The following is a 20,716-nucleotide window of genomic DNA, read 5'->3' on the forward strand; positions in this document are numbered from 1 at the left end:
TTCCTCTCTAGCAAAAACTGTAGCTCTACATGAAAACACCCAAGTGCATATTGCTGACGTTCAGTGGCTACCACGAAAAGCAAGTCAGTTTTTCTCATTCCAGCCCTCTTTTTTAGCACAGTATTCTTTCAAGCGTGTGTCTTGGATTGACCTGTCTAGGCTTTGTCTTTAACACCGCTCAATCCTAAATGGGCAATTAAGTTTTTAAATTGTTTACAGTTGCGTAATGTAATTGCTCTGGAATGAAACTCCCTGTTGCCGGTTCGGAACAGTTTGAAATGTCTGTAAACCCTCGTCCACAGAGGGTTTTATATATAAATATATATATATATATAAGTGTATATATATATATATGTATATAACGTACTTTGCACTGTAAGGTACACGTGTCAACCTCTGAGCATCTTCCAAACTCCACCGTTAATTACACCTACATACAACACAGTGAATAAAAGTCACATACACTACTAATATCTGGCAATGTGCTGGAAATCCAAACTAAGCCACAGCTGCATCCTATTTTCTTCAGTGCTAAATCAATTTATTTGTAGGTCTGTGAAATAAAGGAAAGAGAACATTAAGTTGTTTGAACAAGTGAGAAAATTTGATCCAGTTATTTCTTTCAGGTCTAAGAACTTGCAGTTTGCTAAGTGTCTTCTCATAGGGCAACCAGCCATGCGATCACGGAAAGATTAAGAATCCATAACTTCTCCAGGTAGAAACGTAGAATGTCCCAAGTTAATCTTTTCATAAACTTTAACAAATCATTGCCAGCATCTGAGGCTGCTTCAAAGCACGTGAGATCACACAGGGCATTTTTTCACCTAACCCAGAGTGGACACAGCACATTTTTACCACAGCCTTTTTATAATAACACTGGCTTTTCAACTACTTTTAAAGGCACAGATGTGTATCAAAGGTAACATATCAAACCAGTGAGCAACTATACCAAACTACTTTTCCTAAAGGCTTTCCCCAAATACTCAGTGGGGGGGTGAACTCTGCAACTTAACAGCACATACAGAGGATTAGCAAGAAAAGAACAACCTGAACATGATCTAAAACCACTAGTTTCTAGTTTTAAGCTATTTCCTTCTCTTGACTTTGTAAAATACTCTTCAAATGTCATCCCTACTCATGAAACATTATGAATAGTCTGAGTAAGGAAGCCCAAAAGTAGAACCATTACAAGATTTTTAAAGTAACAGCTGCCCAGCAGCAAGCATGGGAAATACAGAAATGCTCTTCAGACTTGCATGAAACTCAGCACCTATCCATATGCAACCATGGCAGAAAACCTTCCATCACATGGCTGGAATCTATACATTGTGGTGGTTACACAATGAGTTTCACCTTAGCTGCTCTTGGATGTACGTGAATACATCCCCTGAAAAGGCAGATATGGCACAGAAGTGTTCAGAACCATACCGAGCTTGCACAGTTTGGAAAAAATGTACAAGATCAGCTAAAATATGTATCAGGAAACCTTTAGTCATCATTGAGAAACAGGCTTTTCAGCTTGGGATGTGTCTGGTTACTTTGTGCAGAACTGTAACTGCTCAGACTGTTGGAGTAATCCTTTCCAATACTGTAGCAATATTCCAGAGGAACAGCTTACCTTAACACACAAATAAGTTTACCATACTTGGGGGATGTTAGAAAAACAAGTGCCTCTCAGTTACACTCTGAACCAGTGAATTCTAAGGGCTTCACAACATGAATTGCCACATTCCTGCACCCCTAGCCTGGTCTATTTTGATTAGTAACTAATGCAGTAAGTAGCAGCACAACTTCTTAGTTGTAGCTTTAGGCATCTCCATTTTTGGAGTCCAAGTCAGTGAAGAAACCTACCCACACCCATACCCACTGTGGCAAAAGGAGAATACAGTTGTACTTAATTAAAGAGGAAGAATCTTGCATTACCAGTTCGACAGGGTATGGGACAGAACCAGTCTCCATCTTTAATACGACACTGCAGAGATTTCATTGGAGTTTTTCCCCTCCACATATAAAGTTGGTCAAGATTTCCTGCTGTCTCATACAGGATTTCACAGCATACAATGCTCCTCAAAAATGCCAAATGGTAAGAATAATGCAAGATATGCTGAGAAAATGTCTCAAGTTCAGTAATTTTCCTGGGACTCCCCCATTCTAGAGGCTGAGCAGCTAGGACATTGAACTGTCAGTTTCCTTGGACAAGAAAACAAAAAGATGTATTTTTCTGTGTATCAACCCTAACCATACTGTACCCACAAGAAACAGCACCATTCATATTAAATTCCTATGACTTTTATTAATTCAAAATTATTTACTCTTAAATACAGTGCTTAAAAAATTAATCCTCACATGACTAATAAATACTTCGCTGGTTTTTTTTAGCAATAGACCCAGGACAAGATCCACCATGTGTGGTTATTTCAGTGACAAGACCCTTCTGGTTGCAAAAAGCAGCAGCTGAGGCCCTGCCCTGTTCTGCTCCTTCATCTCGGCCTCGCCGGCAGGTTTAGTTCTGCGGCCGGTGCTTGGAAAGAACGTTCTTCACACCGCGTTAAAAGGGAGTGCTTGGGAATATCTGAATAAGGTTGGCCAAGCCACCCTCATTAAACAAGCGCCAACATGTGCTTCCCCCTCAGTGCTTTCCTAGTATATACTTTTTTTTTTTTGCCAGGTGATGAACACTTCAGCCTTGTAATTTCAAACTTGTTTAAGCAGGTAATGCACAATGAGGACACATACGTGCCTTCAGCAGAGAATTCAACTTACAAGCTCTTTACATTTTCATTTTCGTTGCACTTTATCACCCCAGTTTACATGGTAAGTGAATTTCCTGGGCTAACTGAAGCGAAGTATATCCAAATCTGTGATATTCAGAATAGATGCAACTGAACCATTCCATGGAGAAGTTGCTTGATTTTTTACAAGCAAAGGTAACTCTAAAACCCATTCAACAAACAGTCCCAGGTCTTACAACAGACAAGCCTGGTGTTTAAACACAGAAAAACCTAAATCAGCAACATATATTAAGTGTCAAAGAGTTGGTTTATGTGCTTTTTGATATTACTTTATATTACTTGAACATATAAATGTTCAAAGTAATTTTTTCTCTGCCACAACAGATACCCATAATCAACAGTTCCAAACTTGTTAGCTACGTGAACCCAGGAAGCACGTTACACCACAGAACAAAACCAGGGATATGAAGAACACTAAAAGGCAGGGAGGAAAAAGAAGAGACAAGGACAACCTGTTAATGTGCTGCAACCAGCACCCAGTGCTGAAGCAAAGGACGGATGGGTGAGGAACCTGGTCTGAGGAGGAGAAGCTCCAGTTCCACACTGGGCTGCAAACAAGCGAAAGCTGATGCAACCGGTTGAGAAAATAGGTTTGCGTGGCCCATTGCTCCTCTACTGCTTCCCAGGACTTAATCTTTCGTAAGCATTGCACAAAATACAGAAGAGTGTTACGCAGTCGCTGAAGACTACAGGGGATCAGAGTTACAGCAGTGTGAGCATCAGCATAAATCAGATTACAGGAGGGGAAGGGACAGCTTCTTTCCTGCACGGACAGGCAGCGAGGGCTAAAATCCTAAAAAGCTTTTTCATTTCCACTTTACATGAAGTAAAGTAATTCCAGATTTCTTCAGACAAAGGCTCAGCTTTTGGAAGATGGTGTTGGTGAACCACACCCTCCAAAGACACGCTCAAAACTCAGGCTGCGTGTTCCAAAAGGAATCCATTGCTAGATGCACCTGCCTCGTGTTCTTCAACACTAAGCCAAAAGAATGTTATGACCTTCTGAGCCTTTTCCCCGTGAACTACAAAAAGGTGATAATACTGCATGAGGAATATATTACTAAGAAAAAAAATAAGAAATATCACTGTGGTATCTCAAGGCATCCCTGAAATTATCTAAACCAAACTTCCAGTCACTTATCCAAATGTCATATGGCAAACAGAGCTTTGAAGAGATATTCTGAAGTTAGAAGTTTACCTAAAACATGAATAAATATGTGAAAACCCCAGCCAGATTCACCCATATATCCACGACCGCCCTCCATAGATGCTCTGCTGTTCCAACCTTGGTCTCTCCTTTACACACGTAATGAGATTATCTAAAGAACTTCTAGTGCTGCAGGTAACTCTCTGAACAACAGAATCCCATTGAAATTTTTAGATGACCTTTGCTTTGGGTCCAAAGTTTCTTTTATTCCTGGGTTTCCAAGTTCAAACACAACAGGCGGCCCATGCCTGGAATCCTTGTAGAAGAGATTCAAGTGTGAGATGTCAGTTGGGACTTTAATTTGATATTCTTTAAGGTTCTGCTGTGTGTCATATTTAGAGTGAGCTCTCTCCGCATTAAAGAAAGTTCAAGCTATTAGATCAAGGATTTGGGCAGACAAAACCCCACATAATTCAAAACACCATTTATCATTACAGGAAGTTGTCAATGCTGAGAAGATAATCATTAATAAACTTCACCAAGGTACTTTCCTTACATGAACATTCATAGACAGTTCAACTATACATCAAGCCACTCTAAACTTTGTATAGGTCAACACAAAAAATACTTCTTTAAACTGAACATGTTAAGGTGGCTTTGGGGTTTTTGCCTTTTTTGGTTTGTTTGGGTGATTTTTGTTGGTTTTGTTTGGTTTAGGTTGGTTTTGTTTGGCTTTACTATGTAAATCACTCAGCAACCTACATTTATATATCTTTATACTGTGTGCTGTTCTGCAAATTTGAGATGGGAAAAAAAAGCCACTTCTTTTGAGAGTACGAGAGTTTATTAACTCACAGTCTTTACTCATTTTTACCAGATACTCTATTCGAAGGCTGCCCATTCTCCTCTTGCAACAAACAGAAAACACTTGCTTATTTTCCAAGTGGAAGTTCTTCTCAACAAAACTAGAAGGACGTGCATAACTAATTTTCCAAGCTTTTTTCCACATGGCCCTTTAAACAAGCAATAGGCCTTGTTTAAGATCTGTCCCAACGACACCTGATTACATCCAATACTGGTACCGTGAGGATCTTTTCATTAAGGAATCTTGGGGCACTTCACAGAAGTTTTAAAACAAAATACGACTTCTAAAGATTCATATTTCTGAAAACGTAATCATATGAACTACAGGAAAAGATGCGCTGATTGTTCTTATTGACATGTACCCATCGAAAGTCATAGTAGATTTCAGATGCAACCACAATTATATTCCCGTTAAGCTTTTCACTGCCGTCCAAAAGACACAAACGCACACATGGGCAAAGTTTGAGGTTGGCCACTGTGGAACAGCAGAAAAGCAGATTAAGTAACAAAACTCCTCTTAAAAGCGTTACAGCTCTGGTCACGGAGGAACAGGCCACAGAGCCTCGTCAGGCGGGTCAGAAGAGGAGCTGATGTTCAGTAGAGCTGATACAAAACCCCAGTATTCACATCCATTTACAGAGAATCTAAAGGAAAACACCACATCAGAATGAAACTGAGCATTAGCAAACACTGTAATCACAGCATTGCTCAAATTCTGAATATATGAACTAGGAGAGCAATCTCAAGATATGGGTTCAGCTCAGCAGGCAATTATCTGGTGTCTACGAAATGCAGCAACAGCCCTTCATGTACTCCTGTGAAAAAGTCAAGCTGAATAAAAAACTCACTCCACTCAACAGCAAAATAATAATCCTTGTCTCAGTCCAGAGAATGGGAAAACATTTTTCCTGGCAAGAATTGCCGCACATTTCCCCATTTACACTTGGAGAATCCACAGGCAGGCTTCCAAAAAACTACACTTGGAAAGTGAGGAACATCCAGCTGACCTGACACACACAGGCAAATTTACCCCTTCTCAGTATTTGTAGCTTGAGATTCCTACGTACAAGAGCTTATGATATGTATTTCTTAATATATGTCAATGGATACCAGTCAGCCCTACAGATTCAAAGTGACTTAAGCTGCCTAAATTTCTAAAAGCAGTTTCTGTGAAGACTCTACCATATTCATTTGAAGCAGGACAACTAAAACAAGCAAAATTAAGTTGAAGTGTGAAGTATATTAATTTAGCTCTGGGATACAGTGCTAACTTACAAAGAGCAAAACCCAAACTTACTACCAGACAGGTAAAATGTTCTCTCCAGGGATTCAAGCTCTCTGACAACGTTGTTAACTGTAAGGGATCTACATATATAAAACCTCAATCAAATGTGTACTCTTAATTCTAAGATTAAATACTACAGTAAGTAAACCCAACACCCACCTAAATAAATACCAGAAAGGAGAAACCAAAGTCACAGGCCAGTGGATGTTAAAGCAGTAACAACTTGTAAGGTGTGGGAGGGGAATAGGGAGATGAGGGGAGTGTTGGATTTTTAATTCACATTTCTCTTAAAAACAAAAACAAATCCAAGGTTTTTTATTTCCTTGTTTAAAAAAAACCCCATCTAGATAGAAACTGCAACTAGGTAGCCACACTAATTCTTGAAGTCTTGATGAAAACCGTACTTGAAGTAGTTTTTAGTTATACTCTTAGAAAGAATAGAGAAGAAATAGATGGGCTTGCAGATGAAGAATTCTCAGAACACCAAAATAACCAGTACCTGTTGTACAAGAGGCTGCAGACAAGTTTACATAGATATTTGTGAAGTTCACCTGGTTCTAAATATACCATATATTTAAGTTTATTCTGACTATAGCTCTTTCACTTATATGTTCCCTGTTTGTTAGACTACAGCACAGCAAACACTAATAAACCCATTATCAGACATTTCTGCATAGTAACAGAAGAAACAATAATCACTAGCTCATCTTTCAGGGCTACATCAACCATTAAAAACAAACACACACATTTCTGTGTAGTCACCAAAACATTCTTCCTACAAATAAACCAAGGAAAACAAAAACAATAGTTTAAGACTTCATAAAAATCTTTTTATTAAAGGGATTGATGAGACATGGTAAGAGCACTAAAGTTCACCCTCAAATACAAAAAAAAAAAAAACCCATTAAAACTAATTCTAACTTTAATCTAGCTAAAAGGTCTATTTATAATCAAGATAAGCTAACTTAAAAGCAAGTTGCTAATGATAAGCAAGCAGATGTCTGCTGGGTAAGGGTGGGATGTTCCAATAAACAAATTTGCCCAGATATATGTAAATGAGAAACTAAGTCGACCAAACACTAGACTTGGTCCTCAACATACTCCACTATGATATTTAAGTGTAGCTACTCCTCTTTTTGCCCAATTATAGAGCATAATTTCTGATAACTTCATATTCTGAAGATCTTGGACAGAAGTTGCCTGGTTTTATGTCTTGCAAAGAAATGTCAGGGAAGCTGAGGTTTATTGATCAAGTCAGTGAAGAATTTGGAACATTAACTCCTACCTCCATCTGACTTAAACCAGTGTAGATAAAAAGAAATCTAAGCAAACCTCAGCTGCTGCAAAGCTTGGCAAGTGCTTTATTTAATGTACTTTCTGCAACTGTGTTCTTCACATTATGTACAATGCAAAGCCTCATTTCTACATCTATGACATCCTGTATGACTTAAAACTTGTCTGGAGGAAATCCAAGTAACACCAGTACTAAAATGGCAACTAAATTCTTAAGTACATCATCATAAAACAATACCAGGCCCGTATCCAGACCAAGTGTTTGGATACTATTTGCTGTGAGGCACCGAGCAGCATTTCTGAGACTGCCTAAGGAAGATCACTCTATAGAGACACAGCTAAATCGAAATTAACACCAACAGATACACACTATTTTTAACTAAAGCGTGCAGCAGTGATAAAAACATTTACTAACAATAAAATGCAACTCAAGATGGTCTGCTGGGAACTCACTTGAAATTAAGATACAATGGGCGACCTACTGAAGCTGAAGCCAAACCAAAATTATAGGCAGGGTTGGTTTGGGTTTTCTTGATTTTGGTGTTTTGTTTTTTCCCCATTTAACTCCATATTACAGTAAAATGCTCTTATTTACACACAGATACACATCACCTCTGACAAAGTTCTCATCTGCCCCTATATATACACTGCTGAATACAGACATTCTGAATAGGAGTTTGATAAATTTAAGACCAAAATATTAAAAGTGCAAGATTAAGATGGATCTAAATAAAAGCGCTGCTGTATTAAAGAAGCGTATTTGTACATCGGCTTATAAATTCTTAACATACACATTAAAATTGTCATCCTGATACAGCTGCTGTGAATTCATCAAGTTTGGTGTTATTAGTGTTAGGTACCAGAGCTGCTGTAAATTAAACTCTAGTCTTTGCCAGCCCCAAACAAGCCTCTTGTTGTCATTTACAGAAACTTCTACATGAAATTCTATCTGCAAACTGAACCCCAGCCTGCAACACCTCAATAGCAAGAACTGGTTGTCACTTGGACCTCATATACCTTAATTTCCAAATTTAACTTTTAAATGCAGTAGCATCCTGTATGTTGCACAGATTAACTCACAAATTTCAAGCACGCTAATCTTGGATTTTGCAGAATCCACTCTAGAAAACACGTTAGGGGTGTGGAAAGAAACAGAAAGGAGTAATTCTGACCATAATTAAATCATAACTGATCGTGTTTGCATTAAAAATAACCGTTCTCTAAGTTCCCGGAGTGCAAAGTTAGTTTTCACTTTTTCTGGGGAAAAATTCTAGGAAGAACAAATTTATTTTTACGTTCTTGCACAGCAATTTGATTTCATCGAGTTCATCTTCCAAGGTCAGAGTCCAGTTCGACCAGCGTAATCTCTAACAGAAGGTAACTCCCAGAAAACAACAGGCACTGCCAAGAATCCAGTTATTTTATCAAGACAACACTGCTGTATTTCATTGCCAGCTGTCCATACAAGAAAAACTTGTCAGTTTTACTCTGTGGAAATGTAACAGATAAAGAACATCTATACAAGATTAGAATGCTCCTCTCTCTGAGTTAGATACCCACAACAAAAGTCTTCTTACTCTAAATTGCATTTACTTTTATAATCTACAAGAAGTGCAAATAAACAAGTACCAATTTTCCATTTTGTAACTATACGCACACCAGTACAAGCCTCTTCCTTATATGCAGAAACTCATGAACATAAAGAATTAAGTACAGGGATGCCATTAGAAATTGAGTGTCTTCATACTAAAAACAGAGTAGTTTTGGTACAGAAGCAATCTGGCCTTCCTTCGTCTATAAAAGGAGTTTCCATCAGTCATCAGAATGGTCTAACTGGCTGATTCAGCTAAATATATAAAACAGAAAAACTCTACACACAAACAATTCAACTTAATACTCCTTAAGATAAAGTGCTCCAAAAATCAACTACAACGCAACACACCAAGTCTGAGAGAGGAATAATACATTGGTTACATTGTGATCCAGTAATTCATGCAATTCTACTAGTATTTGTACAACTAGTTCAATTGATCTTCACATCTTCTTCTACTAAATTGAAAACGACTATTACGATAAAGAACTTTAAAAAACAAAGTCCACTACTAAAACACCTCTTTCCTGAAAAAATAACACACTTGTCAGCAAATTTAAAGTTATCTTGCTTCTACCGCTCCTTGAAATCCACAGCTGAACAGGTCATTTGAGACAGTAGCTCAAAACAATGCCCAGCTTGAAACAATTAACAAAAAAGTTTGACTAGTTTCAAATATCACAGTCACCACCAAGTTCTCCTAGTGAACACTCATTAGAATTTAAAAAAAAGAAACCTTTTCACCTCATCAGAAGTTTACACCCATAAAGTATCTGATGCTTTACCATAACAACAACAAAAACTTGTAAAATAGAGACGTTATTTCTGATCGTAGCCAGAATAATAAAACACTTTCGGCTTTTCAAAGCATCGTCATCACCTTCCACAATCTTAAGCACCACTGAGGACAAAAGCAGCATAGTTCTCACACCACAACAACAGGATTTTCCAACAGCAATCTACAAAACCTACACTCTGCTGTATATTTTTATAAAATCGCAGCAAAATTTATCTTACAACTGAACTATGAGACTTGTTTTCTGACAGATTTCACATGATGCCATACAATTACGACATTCTTGAAAATGGGAATTGTTTTTTTTTTAACTGCACTAATCTTTTAGAAATGTTGACATGTAAGTAGCTTACTAGATTTAGGAAGGAAAGCTGAGAACTGAAATGGGAAGAGAGGAACAGCACAGTTTGGAGCTTGGGGGATTCTGCTCAGCCACAAATCCAAGTATAACAGTTTACAGATCATACAATTGGTTAAAGGCACCCATTGATGTAGCAGACCTGAAATAGCGGCTAAAGAGAAGCCACAATTATTACAATAATTAAAAAAAAAAAAGAGTGATTTTTGCCCACAGCACAGGATTGAACACCGGGAGCAGTAAAGGTTAGAAACATCTCCTTTCTCATTTCCATCATACCATTGTAACACAACTGGATTAACATGTATTAGTTTTTAGTTTCTATCCCTGAGTAATTGCCAGAACCAATTACCACACCACGAGTCAAACAGTGATTACATTATAATGAGAGTCATGCAAACTGAGGGTTTAAAACTACCGCTTTAAAAGGTATAAACAGCAACTATAAAAATAATCAGTATTCTTGGAACAAGGTGCGCAAGTCTAACACCATCGTGACACACTCTGGACAATCCACCATGCCAGAAAGTACAAGTTAACTGACACTTGAAAGCGGCCTCTGCTTTGCCTCCAACCAAAGGCTTTTCAAGGTGTTCAAAGTTCAGTTGTATTCTTTTAATTGTTGTATTATTTTTAAAAAAATGAGAAGTTCCATAGACACCAATCACTTTTCCCAGCTGCACACAACTGCGCTATGTAACACATTTAGCTCAAGAGGCTGCATGTTGGTATGTTGCATCCTCCAGAAGACAATAATTACTAACTCCTAGCAAGACCAAAACAAACCCAAACATATCCCCCCTCAAAAAACAAAACAAACACAACAACCAAGACCAAACAAAACCAAACAAACAACCACCACAACCTATGCCCGGACTTCTACGCTGCCATGATAACTCAGGCTGTATGTATTCACAACTTCTCAAGTTTTTGAATCAAATTCCGCAACAGTATCAGACCTACTTTCTTTCCCAGAATGGTCTGTATGTAATTCTTCAGCATGTGCTTTAATCAGGGAGTTAAAAACATTAAAAAACTACTAGTGAGAGAAGTCCATCAAGTTCTACTAAACAAAAGGATATAGATACAACTTCAAGCTCAAGCTAAGCCTGAGAAAGAAGTGCCAGGAACTGGGAAAGCAAACTGGGTTGATGTTCCCCACTTGCCTTGTTTTTGTATCTCTAAGCGAGCAAGCACCAACAGACAGGAAAGTACTAAGCCAGATTCATCTCCCTCTAACATAACCTGATTCTTCAGTCAATTAAATACACAAAAAGCCAACAAAAAAAATCCCACAAAGAATAGGAGAATTATTGAAAGATCCCTTCCTTTGACAACATCCATACCTGTGGAAGAGCAGTGTTGAGCTGCCTCTGCAAGGAATCTCTCTCGTGACCAACTTCGTGGAGCTTGCCCTGGGTCAACGCCAGTGTCTCCTGAGTTTCTCTGAGTGTTTCCAGAAGGCGATCCCTTTCTTCCAACATGGAAACCATCAATTGCTCAAAATGGGAATCTGCATCTGACTGGAGCGGGGAACCTGAACCATGGCCTCCGTTTCCCCCGGAGGGAATCTCTGCCTCGCTGATGGTTGGCATCACCTCACACATCATCTTGAAATAAAATTGAGACAAAACAAAGACTGTAAATTTAAGTCAAACAAATCTAAACAGGATAAGCAAAGGAACTTTGGATACTACCCATCATAGCAACTTAGCGTTCCCATTGATAGCATCAGCAAAAGTTGCCAACACCTTAGCGTTTGCCACTATTTCATTAAGACTGCGGGAGAAAAGGTATCCAATCAATTTAATCAAGGCATCACTTCATAATGAGAATCTTGTGACTTCTTGCAAAACCAGATTCTTACAGCTACGTTTCAGACTGTGATCTCATTTTAATGGATTCATATTTTTAAGGCTAAACTGCTGCTGAGATCTTAAAAAGAAACAAAACAACAAAGATAAGGCATGCAGCATGCCACCAAAAATCATACACTTAAACCAGTAACTGATTACGCTGCGTATTTTGAGAATCATTATCTGCTTCTTCCAACACTTGAAACATAGAAAGATAGTATCTAAAACAGTACTTTGAGCTTATGCTGGCTGTAGAAAGTGTATGGTAAACGTGATGCATGTAAATTAGTGGTAAATCCAAACAGTCCAATTCAGGAGATGCACATGTAAATGAAGGTAAAAAGCAAAAAGTTCATTACGAATTCGTAGCAGCTGCCACTGTGGATAACAAAAATAAAGGTAAGCAAAAATAATTCAAGGCACAGTATGAATACAATTACCAATGCAAATGTAAACACTGCTCTACTGCTGAATTGGAAGGACTTTTAAGAGACCTTAGCAGATCCTTACAACAGGCTGAGGCATCAAGTTTTCTAAAAAGCGGAGAGAAAAAAACACTAATATAATTACTGCACACTCTCACTGAACCTCTAAGACTTCTGAAGTCCTTCAGCCAGCCTCTCTCAACATCATAAACCTATGGCAAATCAGAAAAAAAAGTTCTCTCAACCTCTCAGGTACCACAAAGCTTGTTCTCAGCCTTAAATTTCATATTCATATCTGAACATTTTCAAGAATAATTAAACTTATTCTGAGCCTTACTGTGGGACCTCTCAATCCCTTGGAAGACTTGGAACAGCCTGAAGTGCTTTATAACATTTTCATGCATGATTACCACAAGCCTTTCCATTTTCAACACCACCACATTATTTACCTTGCTCAATAAAATAAAAAGGCTCGGAAAACAGGCCCCTGGTTTCCTGCAGCACCAGTTCTTCTCCTGTTTTTAGCAGTTTTCTGTCACCCCAAAAAACCTTTTGGATCGCAAAGCATCCATTCAGCTCTAGTCCAATGTCTATTCAGTTGAAACACCCCGTGCACATGAAAACAAATAAACCTGCCGAGAAAAGAGCAGATCCAGTAAAAAGCAGCAGCTTCAGCCAACCAGCCAAGTCCCCAGAACAGAAGAACGTGAAAATAAACTGTCTCAGCTTCCCATCCTTCTATTACTGGCCCATAGGTCCTGCAACAGCTGGGATGGGGGAATCATGTGTCGAAGAAAATAAACGAACAAACAAAAAAAACCCCAAAATATGTAGTCCGATGCAGTGGTGCAACAAGCTTCAACAGTTCATCGCTCATAAATTCCACTCAGGTCACAATCGCATTATTAAAGAGAGCACGGGCAGGATGGGAAACCGGCACGAGGTTTCTCGTAAAGGATTTGGAAAAGCCTCCCTTCTTTTCTCTTGTGTTAATTCCGACGGGAGGCTCCCCTTCCAATTCCCTGGGTCTGTGTTCAAACATTTATAATCCCAAGAGCGAGGCGCTGGAATCGCTTCGGAAGGCGAGAAGGGAGACCTGTTGTTTCCTCTGCCTCAGTCCCCGGCCGGTCCCAGCGGCGACGCTCCGGATCCGAGATCTCCTGCCGAGATGGGGGGGATAAAACCCGCCGAGCACCAAGGCAGCGCCCGGGGAACTCAGCCGAAGCGGGGGGAAAGGCCCGAAAATACACGGGGGCACCGGGAACTCGCCGCCCGGGTCTCGCCGCTCCGCTTCCCCGCGGCAGGGCCCGACAAACAAAGATGCTGGCGGAGGAGATGTGGCTTCTCTGCTTCACGGGGAGCGCCGGCCCGGGCCTCCCTCTCTCTCTGTCCCCGCCGGAGGCCTCAGCGGCGCCGGGAGCGCGGCCCGATCCGCCCGGCCCCGCAGCCGCCCGCGCAGCGCCGGCCGGGGCTCCGCGCAGCCCCTGAGGAGCGAGAGCGGCCGCGGAGGCTCCGGCGCCGCAAGGGCTGAGCGAGCCCTCCCTGCGGCCCCTACCGAGCGGTGGGGCAGGCTCCCCCGCGGCGGGAGGACTCGCGTCCCTCCGGGCCGGGCCCGGCTCCGCCCGCCGCCGCCGCCTCCACGTCCGTGGTGGCCGGCGAGGGGCCGGCTGAGGCCGGGTAGGTGCCGCTGCGTCCCGCGGTCGGCGGCGACCTGGGCCCGGCGGTAGCGCCGCAGCCTCAGGTGGTGGCAAAGGCCCGAAGAGCTCGGAGAGCCCCGATCGCCGCCGGCCCCCGACCCGCCGCGCCAGCCCCGAGCGCCACCGCCTCCCGCTCCTCCCGGCGCCCTCTGCGGCTCCCGCATAAATCAGTGCGGGGCCCACAATGCACCGCGCGGGGAGGCTCGGGCGCTCCTGCCCTCCTTTCCCCGTCGCCTGTAGCGGCGGGTTCGAGACCCCGCTGCAGCCTTTACAGGGTTCTGCAGCTCCCAACTTTTCTAGGGACATGACTTCTGCTGTTGCTGCTCTTGTTTTCAAAACATGCTATCACAGGATCGCAGAATAACAGAATCACAGAATGTCAGGGATTGGAAGGGACCTCGAAAGCTCATTCAGTCCAATCCCCCCCGCCAGAACAGGAACATCCAGATGAGGTTACACAGGAAGGCGTCCAGGCGGGTTTGAATGTCTGCAGAGAAGAAGACTCCATAACCCTCCTGGACAGCCTGTCCCAGTGTTCTGTTACCCACACTGAGAAGAAGTTTCTTCTCAAATTTAAGTGGAACCTCTTGTGTTCCAGTTTGAACGCATTACCCCTTGTCTCACCACTGTTTGTCACCGTTAAGAGCCTGGCTCCATCCTCCTGACACTCACGCTTTACGTATTTATAAACATTAATGAGGTCACCCTTCAGTCTCCTCTTCTCCAAGCTAAAGAGCCCCAGCTCCCTCAGCCTTTCCTCATAAGGGAGATGTTCCAATAATCTTGGTTTGGTCAAATAACAATCAAATACTATAATTTTAACCATAAAATCAATAGTCATTAAAATGGCCCAGGCTGCCCTTTCCCTTCCCTTCCCTTGCAAGTGATACTCCCTCTGCCCACACGTGTCCTCCCCAAAGGAGGGCTGCCGCCTCTCCGGAGCACAGCCCCGGGGTAGGAGGTGTGCTCATTGCAACAGGGCAGGACCGGAGTCATCCCCGCTGTGTGTGCCAGAGTCACCCCGCAATCGTGGCCCTTCCCCGGGGCTTGCGTGTCACAGCATGGCCCCGTCAGGCGGGTCTGCCCGCTCCTGCCAACAGCGCGCTGCCTGCTGCGGGGACAACTTGCTGAGCAGGAGACGGGGCATGTCCCCATCCCTTGGTCTGCTCCCAGATCCTCAGCCCGCTCCTGTTTCCTGGGTCTGCTCCTCAGCCTGCCCTCTCATCCTTAACCTGCTTCCCTGGCCTCAGCCCCTCGTCTGCGCCCTCCACAAGCACATTCAAAAATATTTGAAGCCGTGTGTTCAAGCCTTGCGGCTCGCAGAGCCATGAGGGGATGGATGTGCTGGGGAGGTTTAGGTTGGACATCGGGAAAATGTTCTTCACTGGAACAGGTTGCCCAGGGGGGTGGTCACAGCCCCAAGCCCGACAATACTCGAGAAGCATTTGGACAACGTCCTCAGACACACGGTGTGAGTTTTGGGGTTGTCATGTGCAAGGACAGAAGTTGGACTCGATGATCTGTGCGGGTCTTTTCCAACTCAGGACATTCTATGATTCTAAGCAATAAAACAGTGTAATTAATGGCTCTGGCGTTGAGCGAAGCGACTGGAGGAGCCAACACCTGCCTGAGTCTGTGGGCCGCAGAGAACAATTGCTGTGCTTTTCCTGTGCAAATTGTTTCCAAAACAGCATATAAACCTTTTCCACTTGCATTTATAGAGCTTTTACTCTGTTCCTGGATGACTGTGCTTCTAAAGCTTTTTCCATGCACCTGAGTAAGGCTGGAGCTTGTAGCCAAAGCTTAGAAAAATCTCTTTTTTTTTGTGTCACCACTATGAATAAAGCATTTGCATTTTGGACTCTATTCTTGCTTTTAGAGCAGAAAGCTCTGAAAAGCATCAAGGGCCAGTTATACAGACGGAGGCACATCAAGCTAACAAGCAGCAATCCCCACACCGAAGGTTGTGCAGATTTGGGACTGGACTACGTGACAATTTGTAAACACAACATATCAGCACCTACCACTGCATAGAAAGGTTCATTAATAAGTTACTCTTCCTTTCCCCAAACATTAAAATCTTTACAATTACAAATTTACTATGTTGTGCTCTTTCCTTTTGCTCTTTGAGCTTTTTGGGTGAATTCAGGTCATATTTTTAAGCTTTTCCTCTACAGCCAGGAGGTCTAGATATTTTTTTTCTTCCTCCTGAAATTTCTGATGTAACCACATGACTCCGAGAGCTGGAACTTTAAGGAAAAAGCCAAATATTATGAGGAATGTCCAGATCACGAGTTCTGCCAAATACTAGTTAGTGCAGATTTAATGCTGAGTGATACACACCATTGAAGTGTGATTGTATTAAATACTGAGACCTGACTTTTCAGTATAAAGAGAAGGAAAAAAGTTCCACTATCAATTTTGCTCTTCCTGAGTAAACCTCAAAATGTTGTGAATCAACCTGTGTTGTCAAATAACACCAGTGTAGCTCAGTGCTGTTATTTATAAGCTTTGATATATATATATATGTATATTTGTATATTTAGAAACTTATAAGCTACTTAAAATGATCATGGGAGGGGAGGAAAGAAGGCATCATTCATCATTCTCTTCCAGCCTGACCCACCTGTTGAAAAGTCAAGCAACCCACTAGTGAAAATACTTCAGCTCTTCATAGGCAAGTGAAAAACAAATCTGGTTGTCTAAGCATGGTCACAAATACATAGGATGAAAATGCATTGGCGGAAGAGGAGAGATGGTATTTCCTTACCTTGCAGACTAGGATTGCAGATAATTGTTTCCTTCCTCTGTAATGCAATATTCAGGAGGGTAATAGAAAAATAGAAATAAGTCAAATTGGTAGCAGTCTAGTTAAGTGGGACTTGAAAAACTGAAAAGCATATTAAAATATGAAATCAATTCCTCTTGCTCATTATTAAAAAAAAAAATGACAGTAACATTTTATAAGATTAAAGTTTTTTCCTTTGCTATCTTCAATTTGTTGTCGCTTATACTGCAAGTCTAATATAAAGGTGAGAGCCTGCTTAATTTTTAGCAGGAAGCCCTCAATATTGAAAATTAGTGATTTCATTGTGAAATTGTTTATGAACGATAGTCTAGGCACCAGTTCTTCAAATAGTGCCATGAAGGCAAAATAGTCCTTCTACTTGTAGCGGCAGAACAGCCATATCGGACACTACATCCACTGATCAACTCTAGGTCCAGTTTATACACTTTCTAGATTTCGTGCTTACACTTGAACAAAGAAATATTTTTGAAGCAAAGAAGGGATTTACATGTTAATTCTGAGAGTAGGAAAAACATATTTTACAGACAAACTGGTAAAGGTATATTAAGAAAGTCTCATTTTTGTACCATTCTCCAAGTGGAGACCTGAAGCTGAACTATGGAGCCTAAACTATTGCAAGATGAAATTTTAAATAAAATGTGCAGGCAATAACAATTAAATAACAATTAAAGCATGCTAAAATAAGCTACCATCAACTGATTACTATCAGGTATTCCTTTGGCTTCTTTATTACCAGAAAAGCAACATTTTTCCACTGACAACAAAGAGCGTGGAATTTCATCCCAGCCAAAGTTTCCACATTGCAGTCGCTCCAATGAATTCAGAAATCTATTTCAGAGTTTTATTCGGAAGGGAACAATTTGAAGGATTGGGACCATAACTACTTTCGGAAAAGAAATTGAAAAAATTGCAAAAACGACACAATCTGAGATCTGGATTTTTCTTCCCTGCAAACATGTTTCCCAGGTGCATCAGCGGTGGTGGTGAGGGCAATGGAGTCACGAGATACCATCACTGATAAGACACTGCTCATTATTTTGTCCTTGTCCTTTGGGAGTCAGAGTTCAAATGGGCTGAAACTCTTTGACCCGGCTCTGCTCAACCAGTGTTGCAAGTTGAGGAAAGTCCTTCCAGATCGGAATTCAGGTGGACAACGCATGTCAAGAAATGCAAAAATCCTCACCTTTCATCTCGATTATTTTTGCTGTACCACTCCTGTGCATGAAGAGGACTTCAGTGTAAAGAGCTTCAAAATGTGTTCAACAAAACCAAAACAAGGCTGAAAAATAAAGTGGAATTTACAGCTGCATGAATACAGTGAATTTCACTTCAACTCATCACACATAAGGAATGAAATTTAATAGCATTAGTAAAAATAATCTGGCCTGATTTGATTTTCATTTAACATATGAGTCAAATGGAGACTTTGTGAATGTAAAGGCAAAAGGTGAAACACCGTAACAGGCACAGAACTGATAATCTCTGTCAAATCAGACACTGCAATACATCCAGTCAGATTAACTGATCTCAGGCCCAGGTTTTGTAGCATAAATTCGTAAGTAAACCTTAGTATTCACCTAGATCCTAAAAGATGTCATTACATGTTTTCTCAGCTTGGGATTCTTTGGAATGTGGTTGTTAATTTATTTTGAAACTAAGTTTTGTTTTGTCCTGAAACGGTTAAAACCAAAACTAAACTACCAACTCTACCAACTATAATCACACTCCATTATGAAAGCAACGAACATTCCCCACAATCCTGAAATGGAGAATAAATATGAATGAACTCCATGTATTAATCTCCATTTCAAGCAGTTTGTTAACGAGGCTCAGACACTCTTGCATTCAGTTTTCCCAGCTCCTCGTCTCTGGTTGGACTTTCCATGTAAGACGCTTTAGCTGTAGATCCTCCTCAGCCTCAAGGAATTGTCACCTTTATCTTTGTCACCTTCAAATCACGTACCGCTCCACACGCAATTTTCAGAGGCGAGATGGAAATGTCATCGTTAGGCATTTTCCTGAGAAATGGGTTTCAGCCTCAGGTGGGAACAGAGTTCCCATGGCATATAAATGTCTGCTTTATAAAAGGGAGACACTGTCTCCGTGTGTATAAAGAGGGACGTATTTACTCATGCCCAAAAGAATGGCTTAGTCCAGGAGAGAACCTGAATCCAGAATATCCTAGTTAAGGAATACATCTCCCACACGATGTACTGCAAATACCTTTGTTAAACACCTTGCTCTGTGAATGCTCCACTCAAAGCCCAGCCCATGGATACAGCAGAATTTCGGAGCTGACTCAAAAATATCTGATAAAATATGATTTTGAAGCCGCATTGCTACCCCTGCGTCCAGTCCACCGTAGCCCAGCGTGGATGAGTCAAATGACACAAACACAACTGAATAACCAGACCTTTGCATAATGCTCTGGAATACACATGAAAACATGAAGTCAGGAGAACTCCCAGGTATTTACTGCAAAATATTTCTCAACATTCCTGTTTACTTTGCAGTACAAGGAAAACAATTTCCTTTTTGCTTCCTCCTGGGCATGTAACCCAAGATATACATATTGTGCGACATGAAGCGCACCAGCAGCTCAAATCTTTCTAACTAAATGAGCGTGATGTGTCTTTTATAAAGTTCAGCAAGAGGTCTGGCTCCCTGTCCGTGTCATTTAGTGAGACGTAACACTTGGAGACATGTCCGGGAAGAACCATCCTCTAAATCAGCTGACAACAAAGTCATCAGTTCAGACCCAGGTTAAATATCTCTCCATGCTTTCCACCTCAAAACCACGTGATGAAATGCAAACAAAAGCTGTTAAAAACAGGGGGGAGGAAGAAAATATAACTTTCCTTTCCTGCCACGTGATAAATTAGATCCTAATGTTTATCCAAGCTCTGCAAAACAGCCACCTCTTCCTGCCAGCGAGTTTTGCACAGCGAGGTGTCGGGGTCTGTCCCCGTGTCTCTGGGGACAAACACCTCCTGCCACCCGCTCATCGCAAGGAAAAGCTTCATACCAGAAAGCAAAGGAGCAAAACCCTCTTCTGTTCACTGCACGGGGTTGCATCCGCTGCTTTCTCTGCCCACAAAGTGCTTTATGGGTCATTTGTACCGAAATTTCCTTTCTGAGCCTCAAAGCCACCCTATGCTTGCACAAAACCTCTGCTGAAAATAGTCCAACATCGCCTACGCTTTTTTTCCCTTCCGAGTCGAGCCGACTTTTTTACTCCGGCCTTATTTACTCCTTGTCCTTTATAGATGATTTAATGACTTATCAGCAAAATGCCTTTTGAGCGCGTTTCAGGCATTTCATGCTGAAGTGAATGCATGGAAGAACAGGATTTTTGCCAACAGCGTTGATTATTCTTTTGTCAGTGGATAGACGTGACCTGAACTATTCTGTTACCGTAACAAATGTCTCCAGAGGTTTCTAGACAGAAGACACTCTTTGCCTGAGGGAGAAGGAACAAGAGGGGAAGAGGCTGGAAGGTGGCCTATAGAGAAGAGGACGGAGGTAATTAATGGTTATGCCCCTATATACAGATAAGTGCACTAGTAAATGTGTCAGCCCTTCGGCAACAGAAGCCGTGACTTGTAGAAACCATGGCTTGACACAGTTCTTATTTACATTAACATTTTATTCATCTAGTGTAGGTCTACACGGGTCTATGTTGGATTTAGGCAGGTGTAAATCACATCAGAATTGGCTGCTCTGAAATTTCAGCGGGTTTTGAGTTGGACTCACTGCAACAACACCACAAAACACACAAGAAACTGGAGACATGTAGAAAACTA

The 20,716-nt window shown here is 41.4% G+C and overlaps 1 protein-coding gene across 7 annotated transcripts in view; it reads right to left on the reverse strand.

Annotated features, from left to right (window-relative positions):
* The window catches only part of PPFIA1 (PTPRF interacting protein alpha 1), a 53,068-nt gene extending 39,272 nt beyond the window's left edge, over window positions 1–13,796 (reverse strand). For 3 of the 7 annotated variants that reach the window (XM_065838009.2, XM_065838005.2, XM_071808795.1), the window contains exons 1-2: window positions 12,857–13,793; window positions 11,473–11,736 (exon numbers count right to left, since the gene is read on the reverse strand). In XM_065838009.2, coding sequence (XP_065694081.1) covers window positions 11,473–11,736 — 264 coding nt within the window. In that variant the 5' untranslated portion in view covers window positions 12,857–13,793. Of the gene's footprint in view, window positions 1–11,472; window positions 11,737–12,856 lie in introns of all 7 variants that reach the window. The other 4 variants (XM_071808793.1, XM_065838010.2, XM_071808794.1 and 1 more) reach the window with 3 other exon arrangements.
* Window positions 13,797–20,716: the final 6,920 nt, after the last annotated feature.

The sequence above is a fragment of the Patagioenas fasciata genome, chromosome 5, assembly GCF_037038585.1.
Source record: "Patagioenas fasciata isolate bPatFas1 chromosome 5, bPatFas1.hap1, whole genome shotgun sequence".
In the NCBI taxonomy this organism is placed as follows: Eukaryota; Metazoa; Chordata; class Aves; order Columbiformes; family Columbidae; genus Patagioenas; species Patagioenas fasciata.